Consider the following 15,504-nt stretch of genomic DNA (forward strand, 5'->3'; position numbering starts at 1 on the left):
AATAGTTACAGGGGAGAGGAGGGGGATGAACAAGCCAATTGTAAAGTGGGGATTATTAGGTGACCGTGATGGTTTGAGGGCCAGATTGGGAATTTAGCCAGGACACTGGGGTTAACTCTTACGGTAAGTGCCATGGGATCTTTAATGACCTCAGAGAGTCAGGACACCCGTTTAACGTCCCATCCGAAAGACCGCACCCTACACAGGGCAGTGTCGCCAATCACTGCCCTGGGGCATTGGGATATTTTTTTAGACCAGAGGAAAGTGTGCCTCCTAATGGCCCTCCAACACCACTTCCAGTAGCATCTGGTATCCCATCCAGGAACTGACCGGAACCAACCCTGCTTAGCTTCAGAAGCAAGCCAGCAGTGGTGTGCAGGGTGGTATGCTGCTGGCAATACTTTTCGAATGCCTTGTATAGGCTAGACCAAATGTACTAAAGACATCTTAAATATGTTTTTCTACATAATGCGTAATATGCGGTAGTCTATTAGGCTATGTATTGTATAAAGGCACAATCATTATTTTAATTCAGGCTTTTCTTTCAGGCTTGGGCTATAGGCGTATGCATAAGCTCTAATATGGGTCTTGGTGTTCTACATGCGGCAACTTAAATGTTTTGAATTAATAATCACCTTTGAGAAAGCTGTCCATTTTGTTGTTTGGAATTGAAATAAGATCCACAACAACCATTTTTTCCACTGTTCTAATTCTCAGAGTAAAACACTCAACGGACATTATGAAAGCTTAACCAAGTTTAATTCTTCCCAGAGGGTCAGTACAGCTGCATTCAGACAAGCACTGATATTTAACCGTTCCTCATAGGCTCAGTCCCCTCCTACCCGTCTGTACAAACATTGTTCTTTACTGCTAGGCAGGACACTAGTATACTTTTTATTTTTCCCATAAGGTGACCTGACCTCAACCCCCCTCCATCTTAATCCATGGCTTCCCTGCACTCAACACATTCCAAGCTTAGTTCCACACACTATATACCTTTCTCCTATAACCGTTAACTTCTGGTGTAGACCCTCTAAACCTCAGCACTCCATCAGTGACATGAATAAGTATATCTCATATTCTCCGAACCCAACACCACTCAGTTTTAACCTGTTTCACTTTTTTCTTAAAGTTGATCCATCACAGGTCAAACAATATAGCAGTGAATTTCAAAAGATTTTGATAATTGTTTGATGTGATTTTCAATTATATTTGCATTGATGTCAGAGTGATTTAGAGACAATGGCGCACTGAATACCGACCTGGTGGTTGTTAGCGAGTTGGGTAATACCAACGTATCAGAGCCATTCATGTAGCCTACAGCGCACATAGGGGTAGATTACCGGGGCTCAACGGTCAGGTGAAATTTGACTGCAGTCATGAATCGTGACATCCGGTGTGGGGGTAATATGGTCACCGTAACAGCCCTAGTCCTGTAGCTACCACTTTGAAACTGCATGAAGAGCACATACACATAATACATTGTGTAACTGTGTGAGTGAAGTGTTAGTTATTTGCCATGTCATCTAGTTGATTCTACCTTTAACCAAACTTAGCATGTTGTGTATAATGACATTGCTTGTCAATGAGTAAGCCATGTTTTCTGTAGTATACCTCATGTCCAAACATTAACTTCATATACTGTAGCATTGTTGTTAGTCTTCATCTGACATTCATCCCATAGATATTTAACAACGTCATACGGCACCGGGCAAGATATTGATGAGAGAATTGTTGAAGGTAGGATTTAACATATAACTTCCTAATCATACTTTCTCTTCTAAAGTTGAAGAGATCCCAAATACTTATTTTGTGCTTGTGAATTTCAGCAAACCCCCTGCTAGAGGCATTTGGAAACGCCAAGACAGTCCGGAATAACAACAGCAGTCGTTTTGGAAAATTTGTGGAAATCCACTTCAATGAAAAGGTTAGCCATCATTTTCTGTGGAATTATTTTTTTTCGTCATAAGGAATTTCAGTATTTTCAATGTATGTAATGCATTGCAGTGTGTTGGCCAATTTAATTGTTGCTTCATCGGCCTACATTTTGTGTGTGTGTGTGTGTGTGTGTGTGTGTGTAACAGAATAATGTGGTAGGTGGCTTCGTGTCCCACTACCTGCTGGAAAAGTCAAGGATCTGCATGCAGAGTAAAGAGGAGAGGAACTACCACATCTTCTACAGGCTGTGTGCCGGAGCCTCTGAAGACATCAGACAGAAGCTGCACCTTGACTCCCCTGACAGCTTCAGGGTCAGACACACACACACCACACACACACAGAGAGAGAGAGAACACGACCGCTGTATCACTGAAGAGTGTAACCAGAGAGCGTCAAGTCTTTGCATCCCAAGTTGAGAGAATGGATGGATGAGTCCTTTTGAAAGAATGCTGCAAATAGACCTGTTCCACATGCCTCACTGAGTTCTTTGAGAGAGGGAGGTCATCTGTTCCTCTCCCTGCCTAATGGTCGCCTGTTCCTCTCCCTGCCTAATGAAGCGACACAGATCCCGCTGCCAAATTCTTCCACCGTGAAGCAAATTGTGTCAATGGAAAAACTCCATTGAATCGTCAGTCGTGTCATTGGTGGACATTTTCCAGTGTTTTTTTTTCTTTTTTAGTTGTACATTTTCCACTAAAAAATATGAGTTGGCACACACCCAGAGACAATTATTTAGTGTAGAGGTGCTGACTAATGGCAAATTAACTGTATGCTATAAAAATAACTAGTTGCACACTATATTACAAGCTCACAGTAATTTATTGGGTAAACCACCAAAGTTTTGGCATCACTGTGTCTTCATTTTTCCTCTTGACATAATCTTGCTGCCAAATAGTGTAAAAGTAGTCCTAGACAACAGAGGCTTTCCACCATGTTCTCAACTGACCCAAATACAGGCCTATGTCTGGTTAGTAGTGTTACGCTATTCTCTACATGACCACGAGATGTCATGTGTGCTATATCCAACGAACTAAAGTCTGTTACCTGTTTGAAAGTGGAGAGAGTCTGCTCCTACTTAGTATTTGTTAGGCATTTCTCTGTTCCAGCTGAGCCCCCAGTGAAACTAAGCGCATGTTTGTGAATATGGGATTTGTGATGTAATAGAACTGTGATTGGTGTTCTAGAACTAACACACTAAAGGTGTTAGGGGATTACCTCAATTATTTGGTTAATTTCACCTGCGCTCTAAACAACGCTATAACAATGCTTCAACAACTATAGTTGTTGTTTTGGGTATTTTTCACAGTACGATTATATCAAGTCTCCACGGAGACAGTCACATCAACAGAGGCAATTAATTCCAAAGCTATTAAAACCAAGCCAACCGTGAAGCCACTTTTACATAATAGATAGTTCATTGAACATGACAAAAAGCAATGCCACTGTTTTTGAATTTATTGTTACTCTACAAAATTAATTAATTACAAAATTAAACAAATAATTTATTAGCATCAATACTGGAGTTGAGAGAGCAGAGATACTGGCTGTGGATAGGTATACACGACCAGACCTGCTATGAAAAAGCACTATTATCCCTAATGCTACCTCATTCACTTGTCACATAAGCCACTTTTACTCTCTTGTTCCAAGTCGTCGTCAGTCTCATTCAAGTCATATGTTCTGCCGACGTCTATATCTCTCAATTTTATAAACATATCCCACATAGTTTGGCTTATATGGTTTGTCTACACTTATGTTATTTATTGAATGCTAATTGTTTGTGTGTGTTCTCCTTTGTCTTCGTAGTATTTAAATCGAGGATGCACAAGATACTTTGCCAGCAAGGACACAGACAAACAGATCATGCAGAATCGCAAGAGTCCTGAGGTACTGTACCTTTCAGCCTATTCTGTTTTACCTCTCTGACCAGTCAGGGCCTTCACAGCTGGTAGTGCTTGATTTATTCCAAATCATCTTGGCCACAAATGGCTTTGAATTGAATGTGAATATGAACTTTAAGGACTGAGTAGTCATTTATTTAGTCATATAAATATATAGACTTTTTGGGCCAGGTTTTCATGCAAAACTGTATCAAGGTTTGTCTTCAGAAATAAACGTCTTGCGTTCCAAACGTTATTGTACTGTACGCTCACTGAACATTGATATGAGAGAAAGCTCTTAAGTAAATTATTGCACGTATGGAAATTGGGCAAAAAAAATCCAAATCAAATGAGAATTTGTTGTTTCAGAATTAGTTGAGGTCTGTGTTTTTTGATTAAATTATGTCAGATGTGAAAATAATTCTAATTTTGCCCATGCAGGAAATGTGATTAATTGTGTTGTTAACTCTCATAAGAATAACGCACCATTTTTGTCCCTCGGGTGTGTTACCAATACATTAATTTCACTGTGTAAAGTAGGAACATGTATCATTGTTTGCTTATTAAACATTTATTGTGCACAAAAAAGGAAAAGAAATAGAAACATTGGCACAGGTGAAAGTCTGGCCAATCTCTTGTAGGCTGTGTGTGAATGTTATGTTATATTCCTATGTAGACCTGTTTGAGTTGGTCTATGTTTTTACCATTTTGACAATTAACCAAGTGTACCTTTTCACAGCTTCTACTCAGTGTGTTGAGAGAGCAATGATCTCATGACACTTGGCGTGTTACTAATCAAGGTTGTTGTGCGTCTCTTTGCCCTGCCTCGGGTCAATGTAATGCAGGATAATAAGGTGATGACGCTTTCTGTAGGAGACGCTCCGTGTATTATTCACGATGTAAACCCTGAGGAGAGACTCAGCTTCACATGCATGGGATTGTAGTGCAAGCAGGACCTTATGCAGAGCATGTTTCTTTATCAATGTGCATGGATGGGGTTTTGCTATTTTTTCTTTGTTGTCTAGTTTCTATCTGGCTCAGAATGTCACAGTGTGGTGTATTCTCAGTCTAAATAGATATTGTTACAGATACATACTTATGACTGGTCGGTGGAAATGTTTTAATATTTAAGCCAATTTCCTGCGATTCTACACATTTCTCCATGGAGCTGAGAGAAATTGTTTCAGTTTTATAGCTAATGTCGTGCCATTCTAAGTGTTCTTTGCTCAAACATTATAACAAAATCAATACTATATATACATTTATTTTTTTACATGTTCAATTCTCCCCGACTGTCTCGCTTTTATTTTGGTGATTGCTAGTTCTGAAAGATTATATTATATAAAAAAATATATATATATATATATAGTTCTATTGTCTTTTCTACATAGTTTATCTGGTTTTAGTCTTGGTTTACACTGAAAGTGTTTTTCCATCCCAGATGTAGATTTTTGGTGACTATTTGGGATTTCAATAGTAGAAAAATCCCTGCTGTAGTAGTATTGAACAACGTAACACTGTGACATTCGCTTTGGTGTGCCTCTGTTTCTGCTTCCTCCAGCCCTCCTTCAAACCAGAAATCACAAATCCACTGTACTTTTCTATACCTCTGCTTATATTTGTCAATGGTGGATTTCTCATTTCTGATACTGGGATAGTGAGAGCGAGCGTTTGATATGTCCGTGTGAAACAGGTAACGCAGAGATGCGGTCTTAAGGGCAGATATTCAGAAGGCGGCCGAAAGTTCTGGTGCAAAGGTGTCCATATTTATTCACAGTGTTCAATAGTGCTAGCGGCAATGAATATTTACAAAACAGGTAGACAATAGACTTACTTCTCAAAACAAAATAACAAACTCCATGCGGCAGGTGGCCTAGTGGTTAGAGCGTTGGACTAGTAACCGAAAGGTTGCAAGATCGAGTCCCCGAGCTGACAAGGTAAAAATCTGTTGTTCTGCCCCTGAACAAGGCAGTTAACCCACTGTTCCTAGTCCGTCATTGTAAATAAGCATTTGTTCTTAACTGACTTACCTAGTTAAATAAAGGTCCAAAAAAAATATTATAATAATATGCACTAAGCTTAAAACAGGCTTACCCTGTAGCTTCCATAGCTCTTACAAGTTGTGGGTGTACCTGGCTCAACTTGAATTCTAAAACAGAACTTAATTACTCTCCAAAACAAGCCCAAGGTACACTTCTGTGGGAAGTATGAACAAAGGAAAACATTAACAGAATGAACAGAGTTTCTAGCTCGTGGGTGTTAACGATGATTCTCTGCACAGAAACGGCGTTTCACTCGGCTATAGACCGGTAATTACCGCATTGATGTGTGCAACAGATTATATGAAACTACTTTTTCCATACTTTTTCCATTTTCCTTCAGAACTGGGCATAAACTACACTGAGGGACAAAACATTAGGAACACCTGTAAGTTTCCATGACAGACTGAACAGTGAAGGCTATGATCCAAGTGAAGGCTATGATCCAAGTGAAGGCTATGATCCAAGTGAAGGCTATGAACCAAGTGAAGGCTATGATCCAAGTGAAGGCTATGATCCAAGTGAAGGCTATGAACCAAGTGAAGGCTATGATCCAAGTGAAGGCTATGAACCAAGTGAAGGCTATGATCCAAGTGAAGGCTATGATCCAAGTGAAGGCTATGATCCAAGTGAAGGCTATGATCCAAGTGAAGGCTATGGTCCAAGTGAAGGCTATGGTCCAAGTGAAGGCTATGGTCCAAGTGAAGGCTATGGTCCAAGTGAAGGCTATGAACCAAGTGAAGGCTATGAACCAAGTGAAGGCTATGAACCAAGTGAAGGCTATGAACCAAGTGAAGGCTATGAACCAAGTGAAGGCTATGAACCAAGTGAAGGCTATGATCCAAGTGAAGGCTATGATCCAAGTGAAGGCTATGATCCAAGTGAAGGCTATGATCCAAGTGAAGGCTATGATCCAAGTGAAGGCTATGATCCAAGTGAAGGCTATGAACCAAGTGAAGGCTATGAACCAAGTGAAGGCTATGATCCAAGTGAAGGCTATGGTCCAAGTGAAGGCTATGATCCAAGTGAAGGCTATGATCCAAGTGAAGGCTATGATCCAAGTGAAAGCTATGATCCCTTTTTGATGTCTCTTATTAAATCCACTTCAATCAGTGTAGAGGAAAGGGAGGCGACAGGTTAAAGGATATTTAAGCCTTCAGACGATCTAGACATGGATTGTGTTTGTGTGCCATTCAGAGGTTGAATGGGCAAGACAAAACATTTAAGTGCCTTTGAACGGGTTATGGTAGTAGGTGACAAGACGCACCGGTTTAAGTGTGTCAATAACTGCAACGCTGCTGGGTTTTTCACGCTGAACCATTTCTCATATTAAGAATGTTCCACCACCCAAAGGACATCCAGCTAACTTGAAACAAAGCATTGGAGTTGACATGGTTCAGCATCCCTGTGGAACGCTTTTGTCACCTTGTAGAGTCCATCCCTGGTGAATTGAAGCTGTTCTGAGAGCAAAAGGGATGTAACTCAATATTAGCATGGTGTTCCTAATGTTTTGTACATTCAGTGTATATTTAAGTGTTAATGCCCGAGAAACCGGTGTTTGGAGGATATATTGGCATAAGTGTTGTTATGCCTGAGACGTTCTTATCACTTGCTTGCTAGCTAGCCAACTACAGCTAATTTACAGCCAAGTCAAAAAGTGCAGCCAGAATAAAAGTAGCTGCATTTGTTTAAGCTGTTTTCTAGTGATGTTTTTTTGGATACATCCATAACAATGAGCTAATGAGGCTCGATTTCACCTGGCATAGATATTGTGCTTTACCCGTCAGGACATTGTTGCTCAGAGGAGATAGCCAACAACACAGCTAACACAATCACTTCAAACTGAAGCTGGAAAGACTGCAAACTAACTGCACTTCGTTTCACCTTTTTTCAATTGACATTTCTTTGTATAGATCCATAAAAATTATGCCAGATGATTAATGATTTCGACCGGCTGAGAAACGCTGCCTGCCTGTCTGTCTGTGTGTGTCTCGTCCAGACTCCCCACACGTTCATTACTATGAGACAGCTGGAGATCGAATTTGAATATTGAAACAATGTTGCAAATGCCGGAGAGACAGACAGCAAGGTTTATACAAATCTCTGGTGTTGAAAACTAAATGTTAGTCTAAAAGAAATGTGAGAATGTGTAGATGCTTTTTATAGTGGAGATGTTTATACAGTGCCTGGCTGTGCTTATTGCACGATCAGATGGAACAGAGTAAATAGGCATTTTTAACGTCATAGATTTAGCCGGTGGTAACTTGTGGAATAGACACCGGCTGGAATGCAGTTTTAACCAATCAGCATTCAAGATTAGACCCACCCATTCTTTAAACTGTAGCTTACTGCTAACAAAGGACTGTATACTGCTAACAAAGAACTGTAAATGTAGCTTACTGCTAACAAAGAACTGTAAACTAGCTTAATGCTAACAAAGGACTGTATACTGCTAACAAAGAACTGTAAACTGTAGCTTACTGCTAACAAAGGACTGTAAACTGTAGCTTACTGCTTACAAAGAACTGTAAACTAGCTTAATGCTAACAAAGGACTGTAGACTGTAGCTTACTGCTAACAAAGGACTGTAAACTGTAGCTTACTGCTAACAAAGGACTGTAAACTGTAGCTTACTGCTAACAAAGGACTGTAAACTGTAGCTTACTGCTTACAAAGGACTGTAAACTGTAGCTTAATGCTAACAAAGGAGCTAAATAATAATAATATAGTCATGTGCAGAATAATGCTTCTAGAAAGAAAAGGCAAAATGCATAAGAGAAATAGAATGAGCTATTTTAATGTAATGACAGATTACACAATGTGCGCGTTCGTGAAGAGTGGGCATAAATCCACTTCGTCCCAGGAAGTGAAGCCTACTGTATCACTGCAGACTTGTTCATACAGTAGGATAGTTTGCTGTGTGTGTGATGGCTCTCACACGACTAATGACAGCCTACAAGGGACCAGGAGTTTTCCCATAGTCAGGCCACATGATGCTGGAAAGACTCCTGACCTAAACTAGTACAGGGCCTGTATTCACAAATAGTGCTGATCTAGGATCAGGTCCCTAGCACACAGACTCTTTGTAAATATGGGCCCAGGTGCAGTATCCTGACTCTCCAGTCTCACCTTCTTCCAGCATGTGAAGCTGGGTGCCCTGAAGGACCTTCTGCTGGACGACCAGGGAGACTTCAACAGGATGTGCGGGGCCATGAAGAAGATTGGCCTGGACGACACGGAGAAGCTGGACCTGTTCAGGGTGGTAGCCGGGGTGCTGCACCTGGGCAACGTCGACTTTGAGGAGACTGGGAGCACATCGGGTAAATCAAGTTACCTACACAACCTCTCTCTTAAGGAGTTTTCACACATAGCTCAGAGGTATAGTTTGATTCAGTTTGGTTATTTATTACATTAAAAAAAATAAAAAAAATTGGTTCGGTTGGTTTCACATTGCCAAATATCAAATAAACTAAAACACCTAAACAAAATCACGTGTCCATGCTAGTAATTTGTTTATTGGCCAAAAATGCATCTATGAAAAAGTTAAATCCATCTATGACTGTCAAGAAGAATCACTTGTGTGTCCCGAACATCGTATTACTTTCGCTTTGGTCTTCCAACAACATGCGATGTGAATAGGTTATATTCAGCAGCCTATATCCCTGCTCATAAATGTGCTGCTATACTCAGAATGTTTCAGCCATATCAAGAAATGATGCTGCGTGCATTTTATCAAATGCTCGCAGTCAAACAACCAATAATAGTGCATGTGTTTTTTTCCCTTGTGTTTTTTACGAAACTCATTCTCACCTGCAACGAACCCCGGTACGAGTTGAATCAAACTGAGACCACCCTTTTGAGCAAACCATGGTGCGTTGTTTACTGCGCTCCCGAGCGTGGATGGTGTGTTCACACCAGCCCAAACAAACTGAAATAAGGGGGGAATTTGGTAAACCACTCCAAACCAGTTTGGTGTGAAAGCCCCATTAGTGTAGCTCTCTCGTCTCCTCTAGTCTCGTCTCCTCTAGTCTTGTCTCCTTCCTCTAGTCTCGTCTCCTTTCTCTAGTCTCCTCTCCTTCCTCTAGTCTTGTCTCCTCTCGTCTCGTCTATTAGAATGTCCCCGCAGATACACATACAGGCGCAGAGTTCTCCCACGCCACCTTGCACGACCTCTCCTCTACACTACTCTCTTCTCGTCTCTTCTCCTCTACACTACTCTCGTCTCCTCTCCTCTTCCCTCCTTTCCTCTCCTCTAGTCTCTCTTCTCCTCTAGTCTCTCCTCTCCTCTAGTCTCTCCTCTAGTCTCGTCTCGTCTCCTCTAGTCTCGTCTCGTCTCCTCTAGTCTCGTCTCGTCTCCTCTAGTCTCGTCTCGTCTCCTCTAGTCTCGTCTCGTCTCCTCTAGTCTCGTCTCCTCTAGTCTCGTCTCGTCTCGTCTCCTCTAGTCTTGTCTCGTCTCCTCTAGTCTTGTCTCGTCTCCTCTAGTCTCCTCTCTTCTCGTCTACACTACTCTAGTCTCTTCTACTCTAGTCTCCTCTCATCTCTCCTCTGGTCTCTTCTCTCCTCTCCTCTGGTCTCGTCTAATCTAGTCTATTCTACTCTCTTCTATTCTAATCTCCTCTCCTTTCGTCTACACTACTCTCGTCCCTTCTCGTCTACTCTCCTCTTATCTCGTCGACACTACTCTCCTCTTGTCTCCTACTCTCCTTTCATCTCATCTCATCTCCACTACTCTCCTCTTGTCTACTCTCCTCTACTGTTGACCCACCTTATTCCGTACAAATTTGCGCAACCGCGGCATTCAAATGAGGCTGCAATGAAAACTAATGGGACTGTAGTGACTGTGTTGGCATCAAAATTTGGGGTGTGAACTACGTTTCTATTCAAGCGTTGATTGACATGGTAATGGCTCAATAGTATTGGAGAATTGTTGAAAAAACGGACCCCTCTGGCGCTGTACGATAAATTGTGACGTGTCATGACGTAACGTACAACACGCATAATGCAACTAATTCTGTGTCATACAGCCTCTCTCCACCAGGTGTAGCGCTTCTCTTGTAGATTAACAACAAAACAAGACAGGAACAGGGTAAGGCGGGGTTACCTAGTCAATTGTACAACTGAATGGATTCATTTTTTGCATCATCACTGCAAGCCATCACGACTCTTAAAAGCCGCGACAGCCGCGGTTTACTTCTGAAGATAACTTTAGCGCCGCCCAAAAACCCGATTCAAGTTCGACACAAACCTTCAAATAGATATGTAATGACACATATAAACTCTTTATAGTGTTATAAATTAGACATTTTAGAGGTGATAAGTTGGACAGATCGGGTGAAAAAAGCTGTTTCCTCACACGGCTAATCTCCCCTTTTCATTATCACGCAGTAGGTTTTGCTACCCAACCTGCCATTTTTAAAAACCTGACCGAGCTTATTGCCTTCTTCAATCATGCAGAGATGGGCAGCATGAAGGTCTCCTCATTGATTTTGCTGGAAAGGGGAGAAATTGTGCTTTACAATGGTATTCATATTACAGTTGACCTGGAAGTATTTTTGGGGCTCTAAAATAAGGTCAATTGTACATTACAGCGCGATGTACAAAAGTGCGTTAGCTAGCTATACTCCCCTAGTCCCCCCTCCTTTTCTTTCCTCCCCTCTACTCTAGTCTCCCTGCCTCTAGTCTCCTCTCGCCTCGTCTCCAATAGTCTCCTCGACTCTCTTCTAGTCTCCTCTAGTTTGCTCGACTCTCGTACCCTCTCCTCTAGTCTCCTCTACACAAGTCTCCTCACCTCTTCTTTCTTCTCCTCTAGTCTCTTCTCCTCTTCTCTCCTGTAGTCTCCTCTATTCTCCTGTAGTCTCCTCGACTCTAGTCTCCTCGGCTCTACTCTAGTCCCCTCTACTCTAGTCGCCTCTAGTGTCCTCTTCTTTCCTCTCGTCTACACTACTCTCCTCTTGTCTCCTCTCCTCTACTCCCCACCCCTTGCTGACACATTCTTCTCTGTCGGGTCTCACTGTCCCACTTTGGAAGTAGACCCATTGAAAAGAACATGCTCAACTGAAACCACTCTCCTATAATGTAACTGACCCAGAAGTGCTGAAATGCATCTGACAGATAGGAAAAGTCATGATTCAAGCTGAAGATGGATGATGTAATAGAGTACTGCCTGGAGAGCAGATATTACCTGGAACATCGCACGGTGCTCTCGCTCCTCTGAAATGGATACATCTGCCCATTTCCCTCCATCACACCCTCTTCCTGTCTTTGCAGGACATTATCTAGGCCGACCTCACTGCCTGCAATGAAGCCATTTACGTCTGCAGAATGTGTGGCGTGTGTTCACCGTGAGATGCTGTATTCAAGCACTAGGCAGCAGAAAGAAAGAAGTAGAATCCATCCAAAATCCAATTGAAGTGGCATGATGGAAGTTGCCCGGTTCTTTGTGTGCGCACCAATCATTTCTGTCTCTGTGTGTGTGTGTGTGTGGTGCGTTTGCATGTCCACTTGTGTGTGTGTTTCCAGGCGGCTGCATCCTGATGAACCAGTCCAGTCCGACACTAGCCTACTGTGCTGACCTGCTTGGTTTGGACCATGAAGACCTGAGAGTCAGCCTCACCACCAGGGTCATGCTCACAACAGCAGGGGGCGCCAAAGGAACAGTTATCAAGTAAGAATACCTCTAAATTAGATGAGTATATTTTATTGGTTTCTCGCAGTCATAGACTGAATTGTACACCAATTTACAATCATAGACTATAAAATAGTAAAATCCTAATTGATTGTAAATCCACTACTGCTGCACTTAACATCCTGCCCTTATCTACTAGTTTAGGCCAGGGTCAACGTTGTGGTGTGGTGAAGAAGATTAGCGCTGAATTCCAATTTCATACCCTTCTCCCCCACGGGTACACTTTTCACTCCCCTCAAGGGTTTCAAAGTGTCGAGGGCATGGGCCAGAGGGAGTTTCAACTGTTTCAGAATTCAGTGCAGGGCTCTGGTATGTGGAGCTGAGAAAAGATGAAAGATTACACTTTTTGTTGGCCAGCCATGAAAATACCATATTCCCAGACAGTGACTGTGTGGCGTAATGCTCTGTCTTGATGCTACGTATGTTGACGTCTCCCCATTACGATGGACCCAGTCAGTAGACAGGCTAAAGATGGGCTAATCGTATAGGCTACATCTATACTGTTTACAGTAATAGTCCTGTTGGCTCTTAAACCCATTTGGGCCATGCTTAGCCGCCCTTATTTATATAGATGGATTGTGTAAGAGGGGAAGGCTTAACTAAGACTGGTACATTGTGGATCTAGTCTTGAGTATGCCATAAAGCTGTTTATGTGACGTAACCCATACACATAATTCAACTCTCCATTCAAGTTCATGTGGAAGGAGCACTCAATAATTTCAATATCCTTACTCAATATTAATTTCTGGCCATTCACAAATTACTATTTGTTTGTATTTGTATACACTCAGGGCTCAACGAACAAATTGAAAATCTAAGCCCTGGCGGTAGCGTTATAGGTAAGGGGGGGTTTAAAATATTTTTGCTAATTTCACAACCAGAATTATGGGCTCAGTAAGTGACGCGAAAGGCTGTCTTTTGATGAATAAACAAGTTGAAGGTGTGTCGGGGCTTGACCCCTCACTGGCCAATTAGAATGTGCTCCATGGCTAAATACAATACATTCGGAAAATATTCAGAACTCATGACTTTTTCCACATTGTGTTACTTTAAAGCCTTATTCTAAAACGTATTAAGTAAAACATTATCCTCATCAATCTACACACAATAACCCATAATGACAAAGCGAAAACAGGTTTAGAGAAATGTTTGCAAATTCATTAAACATAAACAAAAAAATACCGTATTTACGTATCTAAGTATTTAGACCCTTTGCTATGAGACTCAAAATTGAGCTCAGGTGCATCCTGTTTCCTTTGCTCAGCCTTGAGATGTTGCTACAACTTGATTGGAGTCCACCTGTGGTCAATTCAATTGATTTGGACATGATTTGGAAAGGCACACACCTGTCTAAGGTCCCACAGTTGACAGTGCATGTTAAAGCAAAAACCAAGCCATGAGGTCGAAGGAATTGTCCATAGAGCTCTGAGGCAGGATTGTGTCGAAGGTCCAAGAACACAGTGGCTTCCATCATTCTTAAATGGAAGAAGTTTGGAACCACCAAGACCCTTCTTAGAGCTGGCCACCTGGCCAAACTGAGCAATCAGGGGAGAAGAGCCTTGGTATGGGAAGGGACCAAGAACCCATTGGTCACTCTGACAGAGAACTCCAGAATTCATCTGTGGAAATGGGAGAACTTTCCAGAAGGACCATTTTATTTTGTATTTATTTTATTTAACCTTTAACTAACTAGGCAAGTCAGTTAAGAACAAATTCTTATTTACAATGACGGCCTACCAAATGGCAAAGGCCTCCTGCGGGGACGGGGGCTGTGATTTAAAAATAAAACAATTTAATAAAAATAGGACAAAACACACATCACGAAGAGAAACAGCACAACGCTACATAGAGACCAAAGACAACGACATAGCATGGCAGCAACACATGAAAACACAGCATGGGAGCAACACAACATGACAACAACATGGTAGCAAGACATGGTGGCAGCACAAAACATGGTACAAACATTATTGGGCACAGACAACAGCACAAGGGGCAAGAAGGTAGAGACAACAATACATCATGCAAAGCAGTCACAACTGTCAGTGAGTGTCCATGACTGAGTCTTTGAATGAAGAGATTGAGATAAAACTGTCTAGTTTGAGTGATTGTTGCAGTTCGTTCCAGTCGATAGCTGCAGCAAACTGAAAAGACGAGCGACCCAGGGATGTATGTACTTTGGGGATCTTTAACCGAATGTGACTGGCAGAATGGATGTTGAATGTGGAGGATGAGGGCTGCAGTAGATATCTCAGATAGGGGAGAGTGAAGCCTAAGAGGGTTTTATAAGTAAGCATCGGCCAGTGGGTCTTGCGACGGGTTTACGGGGATGACCAGTTTACAGAGGAGTATAGAGTGCAGTGATGTGTCATATTAGGAGCATTGGTGGCAAATCTGATGTCCGAATGGTAAAGAACATCTAGCCACTCGAGAGCAACCTTATCTGCTGATCTATAAATTACATCTCCGTAATCTAGCATTGGTAGGATGGTCATCTGAATCCGCGTTAGTTTTGCAGTTGGGGTGAAAGAGGAGCAATTACGATAGAGGAAACCCAGTCTAGATGTAACTTTAGCCTGCAGATTTGATATGTGCTGAGAGAAGGACAGTCTACCGTCTAGCCATACTCCCAAGTACTTGTTCGAGGTGACAACATCAAGCTTTAAACCCTCAGAGGTAGTAATCGCACCTGTGGGAAGAGGGGCATTCTTCTTACCAAACCATATGACCTTTGTTTTGGAGGTGTTCAGAACACGGTTAAGGGTAGAGAAAGCTTGTTGGACACTAAGAAAGCTTTGTTGTAGAGCGTTTAACACAAAATCCTGGGAGGGGCCAGCTGAGTATAAGACTATCATCTGCATATACATGGATGGGAGAGCTTCCTACTCCCTGAGCTATGTTGTTGATGTAAATTGAGAAGAGCATGGGGCCTAGGTTTGAGCCTTTGGGTACTCCCTTGGTG

The 15,504-nt window shown here is 42.0% G+C and overlaps 1 protein-coding gene across 4 annotated transcripts in view; it reads left to right on the top strand.

Moving 5' to 3' along the window:
* The window catches only part of LOC110498124 (unconventional myosin-VI), a 100,641-nt gene that overhangs the window by 35,316 nt on the left and 49,821 nt on the right, over positions 1-15,504 (top strand). For all 4 annotated transcript variants that reach the window (XM_036955105.2, XM_036955103.2, XM_090211499.1 and 1 more), the window contains exons 7-12: positions 1,685-1,740; positions 1,830-1,927; positions 2,085-2,249; positions 3,745-3,825; positions 8,997-9,177; positions 12,377-12,521. In XM_036955105.2, coding sequence (XP_036811000.2) covers positions 1,685-1,740; positions 1,830-1,927; positions 2,085-2,249; positions 3,745-3,825; positions 8,997-9,177; positions 12,377-12,521 — 726 coding nt within the window. The remainder of the gene's footprint in view (positions 1-1,684; positions 1,741-1,829; positions 1,928-2,084; positions 2,250-3,744; positions 3,826-8,996; positions 9,178-12,376; positions 12,522-15,504) is intronic.

Source organism: Oncorhynchus mykiss, chromosome 19 (assembly GCF_057628025.1).
Source record: "Oncorhynchus mykiss isolate SJ-2025 chromosome 19, ASM5762802v1, whole genome shotgun sequence".
In the NCBI taxonomy this organism is placed as follows: domain Eukaryota; kingdom Metazoa; phylum Chordata; class Actinopteri; order Salmoniformes; family Salmonidae; genus Oncorhynchus; species Oncorhynchus mykiss.